General features: G+C 37.5%; 1 protein-coding gene across 1 annotated transcript in view; it reads right to left on the bottom strand.

Moving 5' to 3' along the window:
* Positions 1-279: 279 nt before the first annotated feature.
* Positions 280-26,552, bottom strand: part of TEKT4 (tektin 4) — a 50,541-nt gene continuing 24,268 nt past the window's right edge. The window contains exons 3-6 of the mRNA XM_044657112.1: positions 25,868-26,011; positions 16,978-17,200; positions 13,723-13,877; positions 280-496 (exon numbers count right to left, since the gene is read on the bottom strand). Coding sequence (XP_044513047.1) covers positions 280-496; positions 13,723-13,877; positions 16,978-17,200; positions 25,868-26,011 — 739 coding nt within the window. The remainder of the gene's footprint in view (positions 497-13,722; positions 13,878-16,977; positions 17,201-25,867; positions 26,012-26,552) is intronic.

Raw genomic sequence — 26,552 nt, 5'->3', positions numbered from 1 at the left:
TTAACAGTCCTGGTAGATGAGTGCTATTATAACCCTTATTTTACAGATGAGAAAACTGAGGCAAGCAGAGGTTAAGTGATTTGTCTAGGACCACCTAACTTATAAATGTCAAAGGATAGTCAGTAACTGGAAGGAAGATATGCAAAAGTAAACACATTTTATTTTGTGTAACCCAAGTTTTCTATGAAACAATGGGGCTATTCTTTTTTTGAGAATAGCAGTGCCCCTCCATGATTCTTCCTTGGATTAAGAGGATCTTGAGAAGAGGATATTGGATCCCTACTGGTAGCCTGTCAGCCTGAGGATGGTGGGGTAGCGCGTCCGGTGTGCCATGCACTTCTGCTGGTCAATGAACAGACTATTGGCCTTGATGGCAATTCCCTTCTCCAGGTTCATCCGAGTATCCTCCAGGTTCCTCAGGGCTTGCTCTGATTCCACAAGCTTATCTTTCAGGGCCTTGAGGGACATATGTAGCTCTTCAACCTCGCTGATTAGCCTAAACCATAAAGACACAGGGACAGAGAGCAGAAGGATTAGAATGAGCACATTCACCAGAGCCATTGATTAGTGTGGCAGGGGAAGATATATCCTGGGATCCTATCTTCCTCTGGTTCCATGAATTAAAACTGCATAGATATCAAAGATAATCAAGTACATACATATATCCTCATTTTAAGATGAGGAAATTGGGGTAACTGGAGGAAGTTTCAGTCATGGTCACCATAAGCTATTAAGTAGCAGAACCAGGGTCAGGACCCAGACTCTCATGTGTCTAATTAAATGCTATTTCTATTACACTATTCTGCTTGTCCAAGTGGAATGCTGGCAGTAGTGAGCTATGACATCAGACATCTGGTCATGGCATCTCTTTTAATGGACTTAGATGCCTATGTAGGGAGGTACATAGTAGAAAATGACTGATTGTGTGAATGTCACTCATTCAGTATCTCAAGAGTTTATCCACCAATAAAGAATGGAAAAGTCTATGACAGTGATTCCCAAAGTGGGCGCTACTGCCCCCTGGTGGGTGCTGCAGTGATCAAGGGGTGCAATGATGGCCACAGGTGCATTGATCTTTCCTATAAATTGCTATTAAAATTAAAAAAAATTTAATTGCCAGGGGGATAAGTAATAATTTTTCTGGAAAGGGGGCGGTAGGCCAAAAAAGTTTGGGAACCACTAGTTTATGAGATGTGTTTATTATCATCAAATAGATAGCTTTCTTCTTTTAATAAAAACATAACTAAATCCAACATTCTGTTATTTATTTATTTGTTTGTTTGTTTGTTTGTTTATTTATTTATTTATTTACATTTTTAATGTAACTTCTGTGTATTGGCTACTAGGTGGAAGAGTGGTAAGGGTGGGTAATGGGGGTCAAGTGACTTGCCCAGGGTCACACAGCTGGGAAGTGTCTGAGGCCACATTTGAACCTAGGACCTCCCGTCTCTAGGCCTGACTCTCAATCCACTGAGCTACCCAGCTGCCCCCCCCCAACATTTTGGGGGTTGAATTCATTTAAAATAGATGTCTGTGCATGTGTGAATATGTGTGTGTGTAGAAGGTTTCTGGTAAATTTCTTCTTGTAAGAAGAAAATAATTCTGGACCAGGAATCAGGGAAACTGAGTTCAGTGTTGTGTTGCAGGTTACTAGAGCTATTTTATTAAATGGTCAGTGTGAACATTGTAAACATCTCAGAAATTGGTAAATGCAAAATCAGGGCTTGATTTCTTATTTAGTTAATTGTCTACACCAGTGATTCCCAAAGTGGATGCTACCACCCCCTGATGGGTGCTGCAGTGATCCAGAGGAGCAGTGATGGCCACACTTTTTTTGTTTTACATTATATTCTGAGTTCAATAAATAGTTTCATAATTTCCAGGGGACACTAAGTAATATTTTTTCTGGAAAGGGGGCAGTAGGCCAAAAAAAGTTTGGGAACCACTGGTCTACACTTTAAAAAATGATTGAGAAATTAGTAATACAAATTAAAGTTAAAAAATGTTTGTATGTGTCCCCTCCCACACTCACCCCCAGGCTGACAATCCTGCCAGGGTATTAGTCATGCCTCTATGACTGATTTGTCATGTAACCTGACCAAGTCTCTTTCCCTTTATGTACCAGTTTTAGTCTCTATAAAATGAACAATAAAAAGCTCTGCTCTCTTGGGAGTTCTAATGCATAACAAATGAAATAATATATACAAATAAACTTTGAAAACCATCAAGTGCTAAATACACAGTTAACACAGATAATAATATAGTTTTGATCTAAAGATCTCCTTTAATGCCTCATTATTATGAAGAGATGACCCTGGACTCCCAGAGATTGAAAAGTCCCACTGGGTTGTACCAAGCTGGAAGGGCTCCGAGCCCAAGTATGGATCCAACAAGAGGTGACTTATTTGTAATCTGAAGAACGGTCTTATTAAGTACAGATAAGATCATTGCCAGAAAATTGCCTATATCTGTGTGGCTTTGGGGAAAGTCATTTATTCTTTCTAGTCCTAAGTTTTTTTTCATCAATTAACAATAATTTATTAAGCACCTAAACAGTGCCAAGCAAATATGCTTGGTGCTGGGGATAAAAGCCAAAAAAAAAAATAATAATCACTCTGTCTTCAAGGAGTCTAAGCCCCAAGACATGATGAAATGGATGATTTCTGAAAATCTTGGGAAGACTTGTGTGAACTGATTTAAAGCAGAGAATAATTTATGCTACAACTATATCATTGTTAGGAAATTACCAATACTGATAGACTTAAGAACTCTAATCACCCATGATTCCAGAGGGCCAGTGATAAAGAATTCTGTCCACTTCTTGACAGAGATAGGATGGTATCCATATACAGAATGAAACACCTATTTTTGGACATAGTCAAACTTCTTATTTGTTATCAGGGTTTTATAACTTTTTTTAAGAAAGGGGATATGGAAAGGAGGGAAAGTGAAATCTTGTTAATTGAAAAAATCAAATAAAAAGCAAAAAATATTGTTAAGTGACACAAAATGCATCTTGGCAGCATTGGCAATGGGAAACCATGAATCAAGTTAAAAAAATCCTCACTTGGAGGGTTTAGAATCCCATAAATTCAATATAGAGATTCAGGTGAGTAATATGGTAGATGGAGAGTAATATAAACTCCAAAATGTATCTTTACCTGACTTATTTTCTATGAGAAAAATTAATTTCCCTGAATAATTAGCATCATGGTATGTGGATCAGGCATTGATCTTGAAGTTGAAGAAGACCTGAGTTCAGTCTATCAGTTACTAACAGTATGACTTGAGAAAGTTTATCTGTAGTGTCTTCATTTTCCTCATCTATAATCATGGTGCATGGAGATGATGATGCTTTCATTGCCCATTTCATAGACTTGATGGAAGCTTAAAGTGCTTTCACTTTGCAAAGACAAGTTATAATAGTTATTATGACAAGATTGTTTAGCAATCACTTGGTGCACAAGTAACCATTAATACATACTAAACATGGGTCTACATGGCATCAAGGGAACATTGAGGAGGCAGATGATATTTACAGAGCACTAGGCTATTCATCTTTAGATCTGGGTTCAAGTTCCAGTTGCACTCCAAACAGAATTTTGAAATACTAAATCTAGAAGGGACTTTGGAGGTTATTTGATCTATTCCACATCTTGCCAATAAAGAACCCCAAGGGAAGAAGTGACTAGGTTAGTGGCAGTGATGGACCTGAACTTGATCCTAAATCCTTTGCTTCCAAGTCCAATTCCCCTTTCATTTGTACCATTTATAGTCTTACTCTATGACTTCCCATTTTTCTCTGGGTAACAGTTTCTTTTTCTACTTCTTCTCCATGTTCCTTCTTACTTAATTTGCACAACTTACATACTTAATGGATCCTTGTCTAAACTGAATTCTTAAGCATTCAAGATCTTTGATCTTTTTCATTAATTAATTTTTAAAGAATATTTTCCCATGGTTCCATGATTCATATTCTCTCCCTCTCCTCTCTTCCTCTCCGTTTCCAGAGCTGACAAGCAATTCCACTGGTTCGCCTATGTCTTACTGCTCAAAATCCATTTCCATATTATTCATATTTGTAATAGAGTGATCTTTTTTTTTTACAAATCATGAACTTTATTTCATACACATGTGTGTATAAACATACATTACCAATACAATACAGTATGGCTAACATAATTTGTATGAGCTATGTTTTATATGCTTACATTTTATATGTTTACATTTTATATGCTCCATTGATTCATTTTTTTTCTTTTCTTTTTTTTAAATTTAAACATTTATTAATAATCATTTTTAACATGGTTACATGATTCATGCTCCTACTTTCCCCTTCACCACCCGCACTCCCCCAAACCATGGCCGATGCACATTTCCACTGGTTTTGTCATGTGTCCTTGTGATCAAGACCTATTTCCAAATTGTTGGTGGTTGCATTGGTGTGGTAGTTTCGAGTCCACATCCCCAATCATGTCCACCCCAACCCATGCGTTCAAGCAGTTGCTTTTCTTATATGTTTCCTCTCCTGAAGTTCTTCCTCTGAATGTAGGTAGCGTTCTTTACCATAAATCCCTCAGAACTGTCCTGGGTCATTGCATTGTTGCTGGTACAGAAGCCCATTACATTCGATTTTACCACAGTATATCAGTCTCTGTGTACAATGTTCTTCTGGCTCTGCTCCTTTCACTCTGCATCTGTTCCTGGAGGTCTCTCCAGTTTGCCTGGAACTCCTCCAGTTTATTATTCCTTTTAGCATAATAGTGTTCCATCACCCACATATACCACAGTTTGTTCAGCCATTCCCCAAATGAAGGACATACCATACTTTTCCAGTTTGTTGCCACCACAAAAAGCACAGGTATAAATATTTTCGAACAAGTCTGTTTATCTATGATCTCTTGGGGTACAAATCCAACAATGGTATGGCTGGATCAAAGGGCAGGCATTCTTTTATAGCCCTTTGAGCATGATTCCAAATTGCCAGCCAGAATGGCTGGATCAGTTCACAGCTCCATCAGCAATGCATTAATGTCCCAATTTTGCCACATCCCCTCCAACATTCATTACTCTCCCCTTCTTTCATTTTAGCCAATCTGCTAGGTGTGAGGTGATACCTCAGAGTTGTTTTGATTTGCATTTCTCTAAGTATTAGAGATTTGGAACACTTTCTCATGTGCTTTTTGATACTTTTGATTTCTTTACCTGAAAATTGCCTATTCATGGCTCTTGCCCATTTATCAATTGGGGAATGGCTTGATGTTTTATACAATTGCTTTAACTCCTTGTATATTTGAGTAATTAGACCACTGTCAGAGTTTTTCGTTATAAAGATTTTTTCCCAATTTGTTGTTTCCCTTCTGATTTTGACTACATTGTTTTTGTTTGTACAAAAGCTTTTTAGTTTAATATAATCAAAACCATTTAATTTACATTTTGTAATTTTCTCTAACTCTTGCTTGGTTTTAAAGTCTTTCCTTTCCTAGAGATCTGACAAGTATACTATTTATTCTGTGTTCACTTAACTTATTTATAGTTTCCCTCTTTATATTCAAGTCGTTCACCCATTCTGAATTTATCTTGGTGTAGGGTGTGAGATGTTGATCTCTCCCATATTTTTTCCAAATTTCCCAGCAGTTTTTGTCAAATAGTGGATTCATGTCCCAAAAGTTGGGCTCTTTGGATTTATCATACACTTTCTTGCTGACGTCATTAACTCCAAGTCTATTCCACTGATCCTCCCTTCTATCTCTTAGCCAGTACCATATTGTTTGATGACTGCTGCTTTATAGTATAGTTTAATGTCTGGTACTGCTAGGCCCATTTCCTTCACATTTTTTCATTATCTCCCTTGATATTCTTGATCTTTTGTTATTCCAAATGAACTTTGTTATAGTTTTTCCTAATACAGTAAAGAAGTTTTTTGGTAATTTGATAGGTATGACACTAAATAGGTAAATTAATTTGGGTAAAATGTTCACTTTTATTATGTTAGCTCGTCCTATCCAAGAACAATTAATGGTTTTCCAATTGTTGAGATCCAGTTTTGTTTTTTTTTTTGGAAAGTGTTTTGTAGTTGTTTTCATATAATTGCTGTGTTTGTTTTGGTAGATAGATTCCTAAGTATTTTATATTGTCTAGGGTGATTTTAAATGGTGGTTCTCTTTCTACTTCTTGCTGCTCTAGTGTGTTGGAAATGTATAGAAGTGCTGATGATTTATGTGCATTTATTTTGTATCCTACAACTTTGCTAAAGTTGTTGATTATTTCTACAAGCTTCTTAGTTGATTCTCTAGGATTTTTTAAGTAGACCATCATATCATCTGCAAAGAGTGATAGCTTAGTCTCCTCCTTGCCTATTTTGATACCTTCAATTTCTTTTTCTTCTCTAATTGCTACTGCTAGTGTTTCTAGTACTATGTTAAATAATAGAGGTGATAATGGGCATCCTTGTTTCATTCCTGATCTTATTGGAAAGGCTTCTAATTTATCCCCATTGTTGATGGTTTTAGGTATATATTGTTTATTATTTTTAGCAAAGGTCCTTCTATTCCTATACTTTTCAGTGTTTTCAATAGGAATGGATGCTGTATTTTGTCAAAGGCTTTTTCAGCATCTATTGAGATTATCACGTGATTTTTGTTTGTTAGACTGTTGATATGGTCAATTATGTGGATGGTTTTCCTAATGTTGAACCAACCTTGCATTCCTGGTATAAATCCCATCTGATCATGGTGGATGATCTTCTTAATTACTTGCTGGAGTCTCTTTGCTAATATTCTATTTAAGATTTTTGCATCTATGTTCATTAGGGAGATTGGTCTGTAGTTTTCGTTCTCTGTTTTTGATCTTCCTGGCTTTGGAATCAGTACAATATTTGTGTCGTAAAAGGAATTTGGTAGGACTCCTTCTTTGATTATCATATCAAATAATTTGTATAGTATTGGGATTAGTTGCTCTTTGAATGTCTGATAGAATTCACTTGTGAATCCATCAGGCCCTGGCGATTTTTTCTTAGGGAGTTCTTTGATGGCTTGTTCAATTTCTTTTTCTGATATGGGATTATTTAGGTATTCTATTTCTTCTGCTGTTAATCTAGGCAGTATATATTTTTGTAAATATTCATCCATATCTCCTAAATTGTTATATTTATTGCCATATAATTGGGTGAAATAGTTTTTAATGATTGCCTTAATTTTCTCTTCATTAGAGGTGAGGTCTCCCTTTTCATCTTTGATACTGTCAATTTGGTTTTCTTCTTTCCTTTTTTTTTATTAGATTGCCTAGTACTTTGCCTATTTTATCTGTTTTTTCAAAGTACCAGCTTCTAGTCTTATTTATTAATTCAATAGTTCTTTTACTTTCGATTTTATTAATTTCTCCCTTGATTTTTACTATTTCTAATTTAGTTTTCATCTGGGGATTTTTAATTTGCTTGCTTTCTAATTTTTTGAGTTGCATGCCCAATTCATTAATCTCTGCCCTTCTTAATTTGTTAATATATGCACTCAAGGATATAAATTTCCCCCTGAGTACTGCCTTGGCTGCACCCCACAGAGTCTGGTAGGATGTCTCATCATTGTCATTTTCTTTAATGAAATTATTGACTGTTTCTATGATTCCTTCTTTGACAAATTGGTTTTGGAGAATCATATTATTTAATTTCCAATTAGTTTTTGATTTTCCTGTCCAGGTGCCCTCACTAATTATTATTTTTATTGCATTATGATCTGAGGTTACATTTATTATTTCTGCTCATTTGCATTTGTTTGCAATGATTCTATGCCCTATAACATGGTCAATCTTTGTGAATGTGCCATGTGCAGCTGAAAAGAAGGTGTATTCCTTTTTGTCCCTATTTATTTTTCTCCACATATCAATTAAATCTAATTTTTCTAGGACTTCATTCACCTCTCTTACCTCTTTCTTATTTATTTTTTGGTTTGATTTATCTAGATCTGAAAGAGGAATATTTAGATCTCCCACTAGTATGGTTTTACTATCTATTTCCTTCTTGAGCTCTGCCAGTTTCTACTTTATGAATTTGGGTGCTATGCCACTTGGTGCATATATATTGAGCAGTGTTATTTCCTCATTGTTTATACTGCCTTTAATCAGGATGTAATGACCTTCCCTATCTTTTTTAATCATATCTATTTTTACTTTGGCTTTGTCAGAAATCATAATAGCCACTCCTGCCTTCTTTTTCTCATTTGACGCCCAAAAGATTTTGCTCAAGCCCTGAACCTTAAACTTGTGTATGTTCACCTGTCTCATATGTGTTTCTTATAGACAACATATGGTAGGATTTTGGTTTCTAATCCACTCTGCTATTTGCTTCCGTTTTATGGGCGAGTTCATCCCATTCACAATCAGAGTTATAATCATCAGTTGTGTATTTGCTGACATTTTCATATCCTCCCCTATTCCTACCCAATTTTTCTTATACTGTTTCCTTTTAAACCTGTGGTTTGCTATTGAGCCGCTATCCCTTATCCCCTCCTTTGATTAACTTCCCTTTCTATTCCCTCCCTTATTTCCCCCCCTCACTTTTTGTTTTTAAAGGCCTCATGAATTCCCTCCCCCTTCTTTTCCCCTCCCTTTTTTGACCTCCCCACTCCCCTGTTTCCCTTGGTTTATCCCTTCTGACTTTCTCTGGATAGTATAGCTACTCTTCCCTCTCCAGGTTGATTACACTAAGAGTAAGGTTTGATTATTACCTCTTAATGCTCTCTTCCTCTCCTTCTTATAATAGTATTTGTCCCCTCTCCCTCCCATGCCCTCTTTGTATTGTAATAGAATATCCTATTTTTCTTATTCACTCAAGTTTCTCTTGGTGTCCCCTGCTATTCACCCCCTCTTTCCCATCCCCCATGTCATCTTAGATTATTTAGTGTTCCACCCTCACCCTGTGAATTATTCTTCTGATTACTATAATAGTGAATACTATAATAGTGAATAGAGTTCACTACAGAGAATTATACATAACATTTCTCTACATAGGAATACAGATAATTAGATATTACTGAGGCCCTTAAAAAGGTAAATTTTAAAATTTTAAGTTTTCTTTCTTTCCCCTCTGTTTCTTATTTACCTTTTCATGTTTCTCTTGATTTTTGTGGTTGGATATCAAACTTTCCATTTAGCCCTGGTCTTTTCTGTGCAAATACTTGGAATTCTTCAATTTTGTTGAATGCCCATACTTTCCCCTGGAAATATATAGTCAATTTTGATGGGTAGTTGATCCATGGTTGCAGGCCCAGCTCTTTTGCCTTTCTGAATATCATATTCCAAGCCTTGCGGTCTTTTAGCGTGGAGGCTGCCAGATCCTGTGTGATCCTGATTGGTGTTCCTTGATATTTGAATTATCTCTTTCTGGCTTCTTGTAAGATTTTTTCTTTTGCTTGAAAGCTCTTGAAATTGGCAATTATATTTCTGGCCGTTTTCTTATCTGGATCGAATGTTGTGGATGTTCTATGGATCCTTTCAATGACTATATTGCCTTCTTGTTGTAGGACTTCAGGGCAATTTTGCTGAATAATTTCTTTTAGTATGGAGTCCAGGTTTCTATTAATTTCTGTTTTTTCTGGAAGACCAGTGATTCTCAAATTGTCTCTTGTAGACTGGTTTTCTTGGTCTGTCACTCTCTCATTGAGATATTTCATATTTCCTTCTATTTTTTCAGTCTTTTGACTTTGTTTTATTTGTTCTTGTTGTCTTGAGAGATCATTAGCTTCTAATTGCTGACTTCTAGCCTTTAGGGACTGGTTTTCAGCTCTAAACTTTGAGTTTTCAGGTATGATCTTTTCAATCTGGTCATTTCTGGTGTTCAATTTGCTAATTAGTTCATTTGATTTCTGAGCCTCACTTTCCAATTGCAAGATTCTACCTTTTAAACTGTTATTTTTTTGCCAGATCTCTTCCATCTTCCTCAGAATCTCATTTTTGAATTCTTCCATAGCTTGTGAGTTTTTCTTATTTGAGGAGGGTCCAGATGCTTGTTTGTTCTCCTCCTCTGTTTGCTTGGTTGTCTGGATTTTCTCTGTGTAAAAGTTGTCGAGTGTTAAAGACTTCTTTTTCTTATTGTTTATCTTTCTTTTGAACTTCCTGAGTCTGGGTAGCCATCATTAGCCCAGCAGCTTCTTAGCTTTATCCTCGCGCTCATGGTCTGTCTGCGGTCTTTTTGCTCCTGAGGTCTGAGGTCTGGTTTTTTCCAAGGTCAAGCCCCCTGGTTGACCCCCTTGCTTGATCCTCTGCTGGAGGTTCCTTTACAAGTCTCAGGGCACTGCTTCCACAGTTGTATATCCGTCTACGCTGGTTCCCCACTCAGAGTTTCAGAGCTTTAGCTTGTGGTTGTGTCTGCCTCCACCCACACCTCCACCGTACCTGTGCTCTGAGCCCGCGCTCAGAGTTCACGTGCGTTCTTTGGCTTTTTGGGGTCCCAATTCTTGCTGCTCTCAGGAACAGGCCCTGGAGCTGCCAATGACTCGATGGGTGCCCCAAACTTGCTCTATTTCTTTTTAGCTGACTTCGGCGCTATAGGTGGTGTGTGTGGAGGGGATGGGGGTGGGGTGGTTGCTCAGCCCAGCGATTTAGTGAGAGCTGTTTCACCCCTTTATAGCATGGAAATGTCCCGATTCCACGTACCTTCCACGCTGCACCCTGTTGTGGGGTTCCTCCGTTCTTCTGGACTTGTTTTTATGTCCCCTTGAGGAGTCTTGTGTGTTTTGGTCGGGAGAGGTTAAGAGCTGCTTTTTACTCTGCCGCCATCTTAACCCGGAACCTAGAGTGATCTTTTAAAACCAAAACCCCCAATAATATACCCATAGAACCAAATGATAAATTATATGTTTTTCTTCTACATTTCTACTCCCATAGTTCTCTTTCTAGATGTGGATAGCTTTCTTTCTCATACGTCCCTCTGGATTGCCCTGGATCATTCCATTGCTATTAGTAGCAAAGTCTGTTATGTATGATTGTTCTACAATGTTTCAGTTACTGTGTACAATGTTCTCCTGGTTCTGCTTATTTCACTCTGCATCACTTTATGTAGGTCTTTCCAGTTCTTCGAGAAATCCATAAATTCATCATACCTTATAGCACAATAGTATTCTGTCACCATCATATACCATAATTTGTTCAGCCATTCTCCAATTAATGGACACCCCCTTGTTTTCCAATTTTTGCTTCCACAGAAAGCACACCTATAAATATTTTTCTACAAATATTTTCCATTATCTCTTGCTGGATCAAAGGACATACATTCTTTTAAAGCCCTTTAGGCATAATTCCAAATAGCCTTCCAGATTAGTGTTCCAATCACATCCCCTCTAACATTTATTATTTTCCTTTACTGTCATATTGGCCAATCTTCTAGGTGTGAGGTGATACTTCAGAGTTGTTTTGATTTAAATTTCTCTATTCAGGAGGGATTTAGAACACTTTTTCATGTGATTATTGATAGTCTGGGTTTCTTCATCTGAAAACTGCCTATTCATATCCCTTGACCATTTGTCAGTTGGGTAATGCATTCAAGTCTTTTTAGAAGTCAAAACTTTTAAACTTCCCTTGCTGTATTGATCTAATGACTATCTGGCTGGCCCCTGCCTTTGCTCTTCAGGAAATCTTACTGACATTTCCAAACAGACCCTCTCTCACAGAAATGTGATGTCCATTATATATGTGAAACCATACAAAACATATTAGCTATGTTGCAAAAGAGAAAACGTAAAAAAGGTACTCTTTGTTCTGCACTAATTGTTCATTGGTCCTCTTTCTGGAGGTAGACAGAATTCATCATGAGGCCTTTGGAATTGTATTGGTCAGAGTCGCCAAGTCTTTCACAGTTGATCATTATTACAATATTGTTGTTACTGTGTACACTTTTCTCCTTTGCCTTGCATGAGTTCATATGTCTCCTCAGATTTTTCTGCAATCATCCTGTTCATTATTTCTTAGAGTACAATTCCAGTACAATCATATACTGTGACTTATTCATCCATTCCCTAATTGACGGACATCCTCTCAATTTCCAATTCAAAGATACTGAAGTAGTTTGCCATTTCCTACTTCAGCTTATTTTACAGATGAGGAAACTGAGGCAAACAGGGATACATGTAACTGGACAAGTCATTTTACTCTGCGCTTCAGTACCTCATTTGTAAAATAAGATGGAGAAGGAAGTGGCAAACCACTCCAGTATCTGTGCCAAGAAAACCCTAAATGGGGTCAGGAAGAGTCAGATACAACTGAAACAACTCAACAATGACAAATCAATAATGATTTCAATTCTACTCTAGCTTGAAAGAGGCTTAGCCTGGAAGTTTCCTTGTGGAAAGAAGAACTCATGTTGCTCTCATGGAGCTCCTGTTTCTCCTGCTATTTTCATAGATCATTACACCCAGAAATGATCCTTTACCCTACTTTACCTCCAATTTGGCAGACATGGAAACTGACACCACAAGAGGGGGAACAATTTGCCCAAGGCTACCCAACAAGAAAATGGCAAGGTTTGGGCTCTCCTTTCCCCTGGTGGCTTTCTGTTCCAACCTAGAGAGCTTGCTGTTTTCCCAGGATCTTTGTGTAATGATAATACCACCCTCTTTTATTGATATAATGTTATATATTTGCCAAAGTTAATTGAAAAAAATTAAAAAGCAAAAAATATTGTAAATGACACAAAATGTATCTGGCAACATTGGCAATCATATCACTATCTCATTTAGCACAGTTTATTTTCGTTATTGAACATTTGAGTGAAGAAGCAACTTGGAGTACTAGGTAGAAAGCTGGCCTTTTAAAGACCTGTGTTCAAGTCCTGCCCCTGACAAACGTGTCCATGACCTAAACACTCTACCACTCAATTCCTCCATGTAACTTTTTATGTCTATAAATTTGTCAACCTGTATGAGTAGAGGAAATTTTCTCCCTGGGAGTTCTCTTCATTAATGCAATCAGTTCCAAATGCACCCTAATGTTAAAAAAAATAAACAAAAACAACCCCCCACCCACCAACAATACTCCTGCAAAATAGGCACTATAAAGGGATTTATTATTTCCATAATTTTACAGAAGAAGAAAATGAGATTTGGAGAGATGAAAAGTAGTATTAGATTTTGGATCTGAGCCCAAATTTTCTGACTCTAAGTTCAGTCTCTTTTTCTTGTAACCATACTATTTCTTGCAGAGTGAGCACCAAGTGGAATAGCATGGTCATGGCAACCCCAATACCTAGACCCACATGTGAGTGACTTCAGGGCCAACCTAAGAGACTTTAGCTATTCTTCAACCTCTCCTAAAGAAGCCCTAAGAAAAAGTTTCCAACTCAGAGGACATGCATTCAAAGTATAGATTTCTAGAACTGGAATTTCTTAATTGGCCAGGTCCTTAAAACATGTGGGAGTATGTGGAACTAAAGGGAAATGAGGTTATGACTCCTCTAGAGATCTGGATATTGTGTTCCTTTGGGTATGGGCACAGAGAATATTAAGCTATTTAATTCCCTCTTTATACCATGTTTTAATTAAATGGAAAAACATTAGGCAAAAGCTAATGGACCTATTCATCTCTAGAATGACCTAGCAATAAAATAACACAATAGAGGGAAGTTCAGGGTATAATCTGAATTATTCCAAAGTAACCACAATGACCTTCTGATTGGGTAAGGGGATGCTATATGTGTACAAAAAAATAAGCTATATGAAACCAGGTCAAAGTCATTACCTGAACTGAGCTGCATCCCTGCAAAGATCCACATTCGGCCTCTGAGCTCTGTGATAAAGCCTTGTCTGAGCAAGTTTCAAGGGGGTTTCTTTATCTTTGATGGCTTGTTTGAGTGATGCAATGTTCTTTTCCTGTTCACCAATTTCTACAAGTATCTGTGGAAGGAACCAAGTCTTTACACAGGAAATAATGCATCTATTATTAACTTTACCTATATAAATAGCTATGGAGCTTTAGGGGAAAGCATCAGGGTAAAAAGACCTGGTCCTTGACTTCAACAAGCACCCAAGACAGTGGTAGAGCTAAACCAGGTCAGTAGATGGTACAGATCCAGGGATATGTGCAAGTCTGCAATAACTCCTCTTGCCTTTCTGTATAACACTGGAGACGTGACTGATGCAACTGCTGTGAATTCTATCTTCCACTATGCTCTCCTTGCTTGACTAGAGTGAAGAATGAAGTCTTTGACTTCCAAACTCAGACATCTGAAAGACCCATCCTTTTTCTCCTCACTGAGCAAATTTAGGTCGGAGCTTTTCCTTCCTTCCAGCATATTACTTTTTTGTATTCCTAAATATCATATCATTTCTGAGTATACATGTGTTTGGTTCTAAGGACTGATACTAAAGTAGATTTGTCCCTTGGGCACATGAAGAGCTTGGAGATGATGCTGGCAGAGCCAAGAATATGGCTTAGTCCTAACAGTCAGAGAAGAGAGCTTTGTGAGCCAAAACAATTAGGGAAATGAGAAAGGGTTTCATAAGATGGGGACAGAAGTGAATCCAGAGATTGCAGAAAATTTTGTTTTCTGTGCCTCTTCTTTGCTATTAGATCTGTAGTCTGAATTTGTTTAATGCAAGAAACATGATAAATCATTGCTAAGTAAGAAATTGAAAAAGTCCCCATGAGTTGCTCAAGGGAATTCTAAGTGCCCTGTGCTCTTAAACCCTGAAAGAACCCTGTTAGGGTAGAGTGGGTGGAAGTTATGGCAAGAGAAGTATTACAGGATCATGTAGCCAAGTTTTGAAACTTAGAGGTCCTTGAGTCTTACTCTATCGTTTTACAGATGAGGGGGCATAGCAAGTTTAATTGGGTATCTGTTCTTCCTCATCTAACAAGGTAGAAGGAGGAAACATGGCAGAGTGAGAAGGTCCCGGGACCCAGTCCTCGCTACATTATTTACTAGCTGTGCATGTTACAGAACATCTATCTCTAAGCCTCACATTGTTCATTTGTAATGTGCAGATAATTTATGATGAAAAGGGAAGTATTTCAGAGACTTTCTAGTCCAATTCTATCATTTTACACATGAAGAAACTTGAGTCCCAGGGAATTGTGCAAAACTAGTACCAAAAAGGGAAGCAAATAAGAGGTTGATTTTGGCTTATTACAAAGGGGAACCTCTTAACAAATGAATAATCGTGAGTTCTACCTTCCTGGAGGTCCTCTAGCAGAAGATAGAAGACAACTTGCCCAGGATGTTGTATAGGGAATTCTTGCCCTGGCAGGAGTTGGACTAGATGGCCTCTGAGGTCCCTCCCAGTTCTGAGTTTATAGACTTCTGCTGACAAAACACAGGAACTGGCTTACATTCATTCCCATCAAAACTCCCTTAGAATATGACCTTCCTACAGTGAGTCACTCCTACTTTATAATTGCACCAAATTATCCCAAATGTCAAATTATTTTAAAGTAGCTGAATGGGATCTGCTTTTAGAACAACCAGTTTGGGGCTTGCTGGGGAAGGGAGAACTTGGGTAAGAAGCCCCATTTTATATCTGAAAGTCTTGGCAGAGGGGATCCTTGGCTGCTGGTCTCTAGGCATTGCTGGCGAACTGCCCTTTGGGATTTGGAATAAGGAACATTGAGGTGATCTGTTTGCTTTCCCCAGAATAAGCCTTGGAAGCCTAGTCTAAGGAATGATTCTGGGTTGGAGAGGCCATAAGTACTGACACAAGAAGGAAATGTCCCTTTCTGGGTCCACGCCTGGCCCATGGTGCTTGTGCTTGACTAAAAGGAGGAATTTCACAGGTCTAGGACCAGCAGTCAGAAGTTATGGAAAGAGTTATGGTTCCCTGACACAGACAATTCACATTGGGGGATGAGCTTGGCTGCTTCCCAAATATAAGTCTATTGACGAAGCATTTCAATGCTGAATGCCTTGGTTTTATAAAATGAGGATTTTGAGCCAAATGCACTATTTCCTTTTAACCCAGACACTGCATGATTTTAGATAATAGGGAGAACATCTTGGGCTCAATTCAAGGAGAAAATTCTCCTAGCAATCAGTTTTCTGACGATGAAAGAAGCTACTTTAGGCTATAACCACTGGAAGGCTCCAAGCAGTGGCCGAATGATAACTAGTCGGGGTGCTACCGAAGGCCAGTGTACTAATTACCTCTAACCTTCTGTCTAGCTATAAAGTGAAGTTCTAACTGAGCATTTTTCATATATCACCTTCCATGTCTCCTATTACATTTACAAATACTGCTCTGGCATAGGGCTTCTGCACACCGAGGTTGTTATAATAGCCCGCTGATTGGCTTCTTTATTTTTTTCTCTCCACAGCAATCAGTCCTTCACTCAGCTGTCAAACTGATCTTCCTAAAGCCCAGAGATATGATTTCCTATGATCCCTATTCAATAAACTCCAGTGGCTCTCTATCATCTCTGGGATCAAAAATAAAATTCTTTGGAGTTCAAAGCCTTTCATTACCTGCCCCACTACTTTCTTTTCTAGTCTCTTCATACCTTGTCTCCCCCCTGCTTACTCTGCGATCCAATGACACAGTCTTCTTTGTAGTTTTCCCCCTAAGATAGTCCATCTCCTGACTCCAGACATTTTTACTGGCTGTCTCCATGCCTGGAATACTCTTCCTCTTCATCTCTACCTTCTGGTTTCTCTAGCTTCCTTCCCAGCTCAGCTAAAACTACACTTTATGCAAGAAGCCTTTCTCGATCCCCTTCAGTGCTACTATTTTTCCCTTCTGTTGATTATCTCCAGTTTATCTTGTAAATAGCTTATTTGTACCTAGCTGTTTGCATTGTTGTCTCCCTTATTAGGTTTCTGAGCTCCTTGAGAGCAGGGAATATTTGGTGCCTTTCTTAGCATCTCCAGTGCCTGACTCATAGTGGGTGCTTAAGAAATGTTTGTTGACCCAACTTGTTGACAGAACTTTTGCCCTGAGGTCTTAGAGGTAGGGAGGGATGTCTGCAGGTGGCTAGCAGAGGCAAGGCTCAGTCAAAAGTGCTTACTTTCCTCAGGTGGTGATCCAGCTTGTGCTTGGCATCATCTATCTCCTCACAGCGCTTGGCAAAGGCCAAGTTGACAGTGTCACATTGTAAGCGGAGGTCCTCCGCAGTGTCGTTCAGGATATTGTTCATCAGGAGCCGCAGGTTGATGGATGCCATCTTTTCCCGTTCTGCCTTGTAGATGTTGTCGTGGGTGTACTTGGACCATGTTTCTGGACAGGAGGCACTAAAGGGGTTCATGAGGATATTTAAAAAGTCAGTATTTCCTGGAACTGGAGGACTCAAGGAGTCATGAAACAAGAAGAGATCTGGTCTGGAGTCAGGAGAAGTTTATTGGCTCCAAGGAGTTCCCAGTCTAACTGAGGAATTTCTGTGTGTGTGTGTGTGTGTGTGTGTGTATGCACATACACACGTATGTATAAATATAGATGCATAGGGATGTATGTCTTTGTGTCTAGAAAGATACACAATACATATATGTGAAAACAGACTAATGTGTAACATGCACATACTTTAATAACCTAGACACACATGCATTACACACAAGCATATATATGTACAACGTGCATGTTTTATATATAGTATGAATGATATGAGGCACAATTTATATAATGTACACCAGAATCACAGAGCCCTTTCAGGACAATATAGGAATCATTCAGTATTAGAAAAGCCATTCAGTATAACTGTCCACATTAATAACAAAACCAACAGAAACCATGTAATTATTTCAATAGATGCAAAAAGAGCATTTGACAAAATACAAAGCCCATTCATTATAAAAACATTAGAAAACAATGGAATAAATGGAACCATCCTTAAAGTGATAAATGACACCTATCTGAAACCATGAACAAGTATTATCTCTAATTGGGATTCACTATAACTCTTCCCAATATGAAGAGGAATAAAGCACTGTCTGTCATCCAACTATTATTTAATATTGTACTAAACACTCTAGCTATAATAATGAGTAGAAAAATAAATGGAAAGAATTTAAATGACAATGAAGAAATATTATTGCCCTTTGCAGATGGTATGATGGTATATCAAGAAAATCTTAGAGAATCAACCAAAAAACTATTAGAAATAACTAACAACTTTCAAAGTCACAAGAAACAAAATAAACTCAGAGACATTATTAGCATTTCTATTTACCACCAATAAAGTCCAACAGCAAGGGATTAAAAAAAAAGAAATTCCATTCTAAATAACTCTAGACAATATAAAATACCCGGAGGCATACAAACCCAGCAACTACATGAACACAGTTATAAAACCCTCTTCACACAAATTAAGTCAGACCTAAACAATTGGAAAAACAATTGCTCATATCGTAGGCCAAGCCAATATAGTTAAAATGACAATCCTACCTAAATTAATTTGCCTATTCAGTGCCATTCTGATCAAATTATCCAAAATTTATTTCATGGAACTTGAAAAAATAACAACGAATTTCATCTGAAAGAACAGAAGACCAAGAATATTAAGAGAAGTAATGGAAAAAAAAGGAGGCCTAGCTATTCCAGATCTCACATTATACTGCGAAGCAGTAATCATCAAAACAGCCTGCTGCTTGCTAAGAAATAGAGTAGTGGAGCAATGGAATAAATGGCAGTTCATGTCTATAGCAACTTAGTGTTTAATAAACTGAAAGATCCAATTTTGGGGGAAAAAACTCACTATTTGACAAAAACTGCTGGGAAAACAGGAAAACTGGAAAACAGTATAACAGAAACTAGGCATAGATCAACACTGCACACCATACCCTAGAATAAAGTAAAAATGGATACTTGTTCTAGAAATAAAAGGTAGCACCATAAATAAAATAGAAGAACATGGAAAAGTTTACCTGTAAGATTTATGGATAAGGGAAGAATTTATGACCAAACAACACAAAGAGAACATTATGAAAAATGAAATGGATGATTTGATTACATTAAATTAAAAGGTTTCTATTCAAACCAAAAAAGTAATGCAACCAAGATTACAAGGAGAAACAAGGTTAGAAAAAAATTTATAGCAAGTGTTATCTCTGACAAAAGCCCCATTTCTCAAACACTGAGTCAAATTTATAAGAACACAAAACATTCTCCAATTGAAAAATGGTCAAAAGATGGGAACAGGAAATTCTTAGAAGAAATTTAAACTATCCATAGCCATATTAAAAATGCTCCAAATCACTATGGACCAGAGAAATGCAAATTAAAACAATTCTGAGATATCACCTTATATATATATATCAGATTAGCTAAATTGACCAAAAAGGAAAATGATAAATGTTTAAGGGATGTGGGAAAATTAGAATACTAATACACTATTGGTGGAGGTGTGAAATGATACAACCATTTGAAGAGCAATATGGAACCAAGCTCAATGAGTCATAAAACTATGCATACAATTTGATCCAGCAATACCATTATTAAGTCTCTGTCCCAAAAAGATCAGAGATAAGGGAAAATGGCCTACCTGAATCAAAATAGTTTAGTAGCTTTTTTTTTTTATTGTGGCAAAGAATTAGAAACTGAGGGGTTGTCCATCACTTGAGGAATGGATGAACAAGTGGTCTAAGGTTGTAATGGAATACCATTTTTTATTCAAAAATATTACATTTTCCCACTTACTTGTAATGATTTTCAACATACATTTTTTGAAATTGTATGATCCAAATTGTTAGGATTTGCCAGAATGAAATTATTGATCCTTTCCTAAAGGGACAATTTAGCATCCCAGGTAGACTTTTTCAAGGTTCACCTCCTCTAAGAAATCCTTCTGTACCTAACTACTTGAATCATCTCTCCCTCTCTTCCTTCCCCACCTCTTGGAGGTGGTATGAAATTTGATCTAGGTTATACATTTATTATCAGGCAAAACATACTTCCACATTGGTCATTGTTGCAAGAGAATAGTCATATAAAACCATAATCCCAAAATAAAAGCATAAATAAACTGCTATCACTACTGGGTCTGGAGAGGGGAGGGAGAAAATATAAATCCTAAAATGTCAGAAAACTGTCAAACATTGTTTCTACATGTAACTAAAAAAATTAAATAAATAATAGAAAATACTGGTTGGGGTTAGGGGGTGGGGATGGGAACAAGAAAAAGCTGGAAATAAGCCTAGATATCGTAGGTAGTGTCAAATGAGGTGATGAAGATCTTCAAACTTAAGTCTCTCTCCATTCCAGTCCATCTACTCAACTTTGAAATTGATCTGCCTAAAGACAACCATGTCATACACATCCTGTCTCCTAATTCAATAAATTCTAATGACTTCTCATTGTCTTCAATTGATGCAGAAAATTCTCTGGCATTCAAAACCCTTCACAACTTGTCCCATTCCTACCTCTCCAGTATTTTACACCTTACACTCCCCTCAGGCAATTTTTTGTTCCTATGACATTGGTCTTCTTTCTGTTCTTCACAAACAATACTCCATCTCTAGTCTTGGTACATTTTCATAGGTTATGTTCCATCGCTAGAATTCACTCCTTCCTCCCCCTTAAATTCCCTGGCTTCCTTCAGAGGTCCCAGCTAAATTCTTAAAGCCCATAAGAAACTTTTTCTAAACCCCCTTTATGATAGTGCTTTCTCTCTATGTTTATTTCCAATTTATCCTATATAAAGTTTGACCATAATTGTTTACATTTTGTCTCCTTAGTTAATCCATAAGTTAACTTGAAATCAGGGACTGTATTTTGCCTTTTTTTGGGAGGGGGACTATTCCTAGCATTTAGCACAGAGACTGACATATAGTATATGTTTAATAAATGCTAATTGACTAACTGACTATAGCACAAAGAAATAAGTAGGAATCTGGAGAAAAGAAAGATCATTGGTTGGTCATGGTGTTCAGTCATTCAGTCATGTCCCACTCATTGTGACCCCATTTGGAATTCTGTTGGCAAAGAGAGTGGATTTCCATTTCCAGTTCATTTTATAGATAAAGAAACTGTGGTAAACAGGGTTAAATGACTTGCCCAATGCTGAGACCAGATTTGGTCACAAATGATAAATCTTCTTGACTCTACAACTATGCCTCCTCATTGCTCAAAATTGGTTGTTAGGGTTTACCAGAATGATCTTATTGATCCTTTCTTAAAGGGACAATTTAGCATCTCAGGTGGACTTTTTCAAGGTTTACCTCCTCCAAGAAATCCTTTTTTGTCTAACTACTGGAATCATATCTCCTTTACTCATTTTCCACCTTGATATTATTTAGAGGAGAATTCAGTTGACCTCTTTGGTATTCAAGAATAGGTAAGCTATGGCGAAGAAGTTTTGACAAACAGGACTGGGCTACTAGACTTTATAAAGAGTAATCTAGCTGGGGAAAGGTCCTTAGTGCCACAGAACTCTGTGTTCATATTCTGCCTTTGCTTATTACTACCTGTATAACTTGAGGTAAATAGTTTGACTTCTCTGGGCTTCAGTTTCTTCCCCTGTAAAGTCAGGGAGTTGAATTATTCATGGTTTTTCTAGTTCCAAATTGATCATATTTTGGTTGGGTTGTATAGGGCACTAAGCTTCTCAAACTCTCTAGAGGCTAGAGAGCCAAGAGAGGTTTTAAGTTCCTCCCTGAAGTCCCTAAAAAACCTTTTATTAAAACAAGAAAAAAAACACAACCACCACCCAGCTCATGGCTACAACCTACCGAGAGAGGATTCTGGTGCCTGCCTAAAGTACATAAAGGCAATACAGATTAGGTCTTTGAATGGTCCCACTGTACTCAAATAGCAGAGAGGAGAAATGGTTTCCAGGAAGAATATTTACTTTTCCTTTTCCTTTTTCCTTTCTATAGCCCTGCATGGATTTGGCTACTAGATATGATTCTCAGGGCCAGAAGCTAACCTCTGGCCCCAGTATCTTGACCATGACTAGGCTCAGAGTTGCTGCCTTGGGTTCCTTTCATTATGACTTCTAAGAACCTTGAATATATATATAGTATAGTTTCTTCTCCCTTTATGGGAGAAGAGCACCTGCCATCATATCTACTATGTACTACCATCATAAGCTACTATATTGGCACTACCATCACAGTGGGTTCTCCAAAAAAAATAAAGTTTCCTGAATTAGAATGAATTAGGTTCCTTCCATAGGTTTCATAAAACCAATTAATCCTCTGCTTTGGCCTAGCCCCTAACCATGAACTTCCAGGCCCCATTCCCTTTCACACAATATTCTTTATGGCTATTCCCCAACTGGGTCCCATTTAGTTTTTTCAGAGGCAAATGTCAAAAACGTATCTATTTCTTTACTGGAGGTTCTTAACCCAATTGTCTTACTCTTTGGGGTAAAATGTATAGATATCTCCTCAGAATCATATTTTATTCATTTAAAGCAAATAATAAATTTCAGTTAAAACTTAGTGAAAATAAAAATGTAATTCCCCCATCCCCATCCCCAGCTCAAGACCACAGACTCCAGATTAAGAATGCCTGTTTTATATAATACCTGAAGAAATTTAGAATACCCATTTCACATTTTTCTCTGCCCTATTTGCTCTATACCTTGAGAGGCAGACAAAGGTCAGTCTTGGAGACTTTTTTTGAATCCCTTTCAGTTTGATGAATATCAAATAGAATGCTGGACCTAGCTGGAGTTAGTAAGACCTGTGTTTGACTCTAACTACAGACATATATTGGATATATGTCTTTAAGCAAGCAAGTCACCTAACCCCAGTTCCCTGATGACTAAAATGAGGGGATTGGAATGAATGGCCCTTCTTTCTCTAAATCTATGATCCTATGAATTGCACTACATTTCATTCTCCACAAAAGCCACTCTTCTGGTTTCACTAGCATCCTTTGAACTTTTGTTATCTGTAGTCACACACATATAGGAAGAAAGGAAAAATTATACCATAGATGATCTATTTCTTCACTTGCTCCAAGGACTCTAAAAGGATTTAGACATAGATCATCCTCTGGGATAAACTGAGGGGATGGAAGCAAATAGTCCATTTGAAAGAGGTGGTTGCCACCTGTTGATCATTGGAAGAAACTACACAATATGCCAACTCTCAAAAGGAGTAGAATACATAACAGAGTGGCAGAGGGGTGGGGAAGTAGATCCTCTGAAAGTGTCCGAGATTCTCTGAGACTTTCTGAGATAAAGAATATCATCAGTGAATCCAAGGAGGCCAAGGACGAAAGTTACAATGACATTTTTACCCAAAGTAGCAGTGATTTTGGAGTGATATAAGGAAACATGATTTATAGACTAGCTGGAGAACCGAGGCAAATTATTTTCTTTCTTTAACCTAATTTCTCTCCCTTATAGTCAGTCATTTAGTCGATTAGCATTTAACAATCACCTCCTATAGGCCAGATCCTGTGCTAAACACTGGGAAAAACAAAGGAAGGGAGAAGATAATTCCTGTTCTTCAGGAGCTTAATCTAAAGAGGGGAGAAAACATGCAAACAACTATGCACAAATCAGATGTACCCTGGATAAAGTGGAGATATTCACAATGGGAAGGCACTAAACATTAAGGAGGACTAGGAAAAAACTTTTGGAGATAGGATTTTAGATGGGACTTGAAGGGAAACCAGGAGGCCCAGCTGAGGAAGAGAGCATTCCAGGAACTGGGAATGAAATGCCCAGAGTTGGGAAATATAGTGTCTTGCGTTAGGATGTTAGTGTCACTGGATAGAAGAATATGTAGCAGGGAAGAAGATAAAAGGAGATTGGAATGGTAAGAAGGAGCCACGTTATAAAAGGCTTTGAATTCAATTCAACAAACATTTGTAAAGCCTATACTATTTTTAGGTACTTTTCAAGGTTATAAAGATAGAAATATTCAAATATCCCTATTTTCAAAGGGCTTAAAAATGGGAGGAATGGACGAATAGGTTCCTTCCCAGAATTAGAAATCCTCATTGCAACTTTTATTAGCCGTGTTATTGTTTTTCTTGTTTCATCATTTTTCAGTTGTATGTGAGTCTTTGTGACACCATTTGGGATTATTCATTTATTTATTAGAAATTTATTTATTGATTAATTAAGAAAATTTTCCCATGGTTACATGATTCATGTTCTTTCCTCCCCCTTCTCCTAATCCCTCCCATAGCCAACATGCTATTCCACTGGGTTTTACATGTCATTGATTAAGACCTATTTCCATATTATTGGTATTTGTACTAGGGAGATCATTTAGTGTCTACATTGCCTATCATATTGGGAATTTTCTTGGTAAAGATACTGGAGTGTTTTGCCATTTCCTTCTCCAGCTCATTTTATAGTGAGGAAATTGAGGGAAAGAGAGGCAGGTGATTTGTACAGGGTCACACAGCCTAGTGAGTGTTTGAAGTCAGATTTGAACTCAGGAAGATGAGTCTTTCTGACTCCAGGTCTAGATCTCTAGCCACTAAGTCACCTTGTTGCCTCTGCAAAACTCTTCATCTCTAAGAACTTCAGTTTCTTCATTTGTAAATAATCTTTGCAGTTCTTAGATCCCAAAGTTCTTGAGAAGAAATAAATTTGCAAACCTCTAAGGCTCCATGGAAATGTGAGCAGTGGTGATGATGTTGGACTATAACCTACAGAAATTTCATTTTTGTAAGACTTTCTTTTAAGTCTTTAAGGTGTTACAATGGAAACTCTATTATTCCAGCCCATATGTCCACATTTAGTAAATTCTTATGGACATCTAATTTACAAAGACTCGTGTGCCTGACATTTGAGAGTTAGGGATAAACGGAGGTGGAATACAAAGATGAAGAGATGAGATATCTCTGCCCTCAGTGAGTTCATGAAGTCTAATATCTGCAAAACTGGAATACAGTAGAATTCTAAGCTCAGAACAACAGAGTAAATTTTAAGGAGCTAAGTAGAATTCTGAGAATTTTAAGCTCTTTGAAGGCAGGAGATCTTTTGGTTTTTGCCTGTTTTTTTATATCCTCAATACATAAGAGGTGCCATACCTGTTGTGGGCCCTTAATAAAAGAATATTGAATTGAGCTACTGCATAAAACAGAGGTAAAAAATGCCAAAGGAGAGGTTACTCCAAAGAAATGGCCAAGGAATTCACCATTAGGAGAGAGTATTTTGGCTGAGGAAATCTGGAAAAGCTTTCTAGAGGAGGCAGCACCTCAGCTGGGCCTTGAAAGAAAGGTTGGTTTTTAATAGATTGAGATGTGAAGGGGAGAGTATTCCAGGCAGAGAGGAAAATAGGAGCAAGGGCACTTGGGGAGGAAAGCATGTGACATGAACCATGGACAAAGAACTAGTTTGGCTAAAAATATAAGGAAGTGGCGTGTGATAAGGCTAGAAAGAGTAAGTTTGGGGCCAGGTTAAGAATCTTGAATCCAGACTTGAGAGCTTAGACACAAAGTGCTTCATAAATGCTTTTTTCATTCATTCAAGGTTTTTGAGTGTGTGTTGTATGGGGAGTATCATGATACCGTCTGGGATTTAGGAAGGTTAATCTGACCATGGGACAGATTTGAGAATGAGGGGAATGAAGGCATGGAAACCAGCTAAGGGGTATTTAAAAAATGCAAGGAAAGGTGATGAATCCTTGACTAAATGAAGGTGGAGGAGTAGTGAGGTTGGAAAATGGATGCATACTACTCTTACCATATCACATATTCAATATGGATTAATTATTCCATTCAAAAGCAATGTTAATGTGGATTTCCAGAACATCAGGCATGCTCTCATTCAAACATAAGCTTAAGAATCCATTCCAGAGCTAAATGGAACTGAATGATAGGTTATACTAGGCACTTTTCCACTCTGCTGGCCTGGAAAAGGAAATGTAAGCACCCAGCTTATTTTCTCCCTCACTCCAACTCATATTACTGTGCCTGATATATTAGCATTCACAAGAAATGAAGAGCCTGAGGCTAGACAAGAAGATGAGGTGCCACATAAGCAAGAAAGTACTGACCTTTCTTCAAACTTGGTTGAATGAGCATGGAACTGAATGTTGGTGCTTCGGTTGTTGTAACGTCCACACATCTCATCAATGTTGTAGGTCTCTACCTTATCTGACCAGTCTAATTCACAGATTTCCTTGTGTTCTCTGTTCAGCCTAAAAGGAAAGGAGAAGAAACATTGTTGGAATGAAATTAAAATGTACCCAAATTTAAAATGATCACATAGCAGCTGAGTGGAAAACTCAGTGGAAATGGCTGAAAGCTCCAAAGATTCCCATTCACAATTGCTCTAAGGGAAGAGAAATAAGTGAGGTGGAGGATATGCTGAATTTTGAATGTTGATCTTATGTCTTGGTTCAAGACCCGAGTCTGGAAATGACTAGCTATCATTCTGAGTACTTGAGTTATTTCAGGACTTCCTTTTTCTGTCTGGTCTTCAATGTCTACATTTAAAAAATCATGAATTTAGACTAGATGCTCTCTAAAAGGCTTTCCAGTTCAGACATCCCATGTTTTATTTCAAAGACCCCTTGTTTGATCAATAAAATTAGTAAGAAAAAAACATAGTTTTAGATTTACATTTTTTGGTCAAATGGTGCCTTCTCTATTGGAGAGAAGAGGGATAGAGTTAATTGCTTTTTAATGAAAGAAACAAACTAAATTAATTTTTTAAACTACATTAATAAAAAAAAGAAA

This window comes from Gracilinanus agilis, chromosome 1 (genome assembly GCF_016433145.1).
Source record: "Gracilinanus agilis isolate LMUSP501 chromosome 1, AgileGrace, whole genome shotgun sequence".
NCBI lineage: Eukaryota > Metazoa > Chordata > Mammalia > Didelphimorphia > Didelphidae > Gracilinanus > Gracilinanus agilis.
The sequence above is the reverse complement of the archived record's forward strand: the minus strand, read 5'-3'. Positions and strand labels throughout refer to the sequence as shown.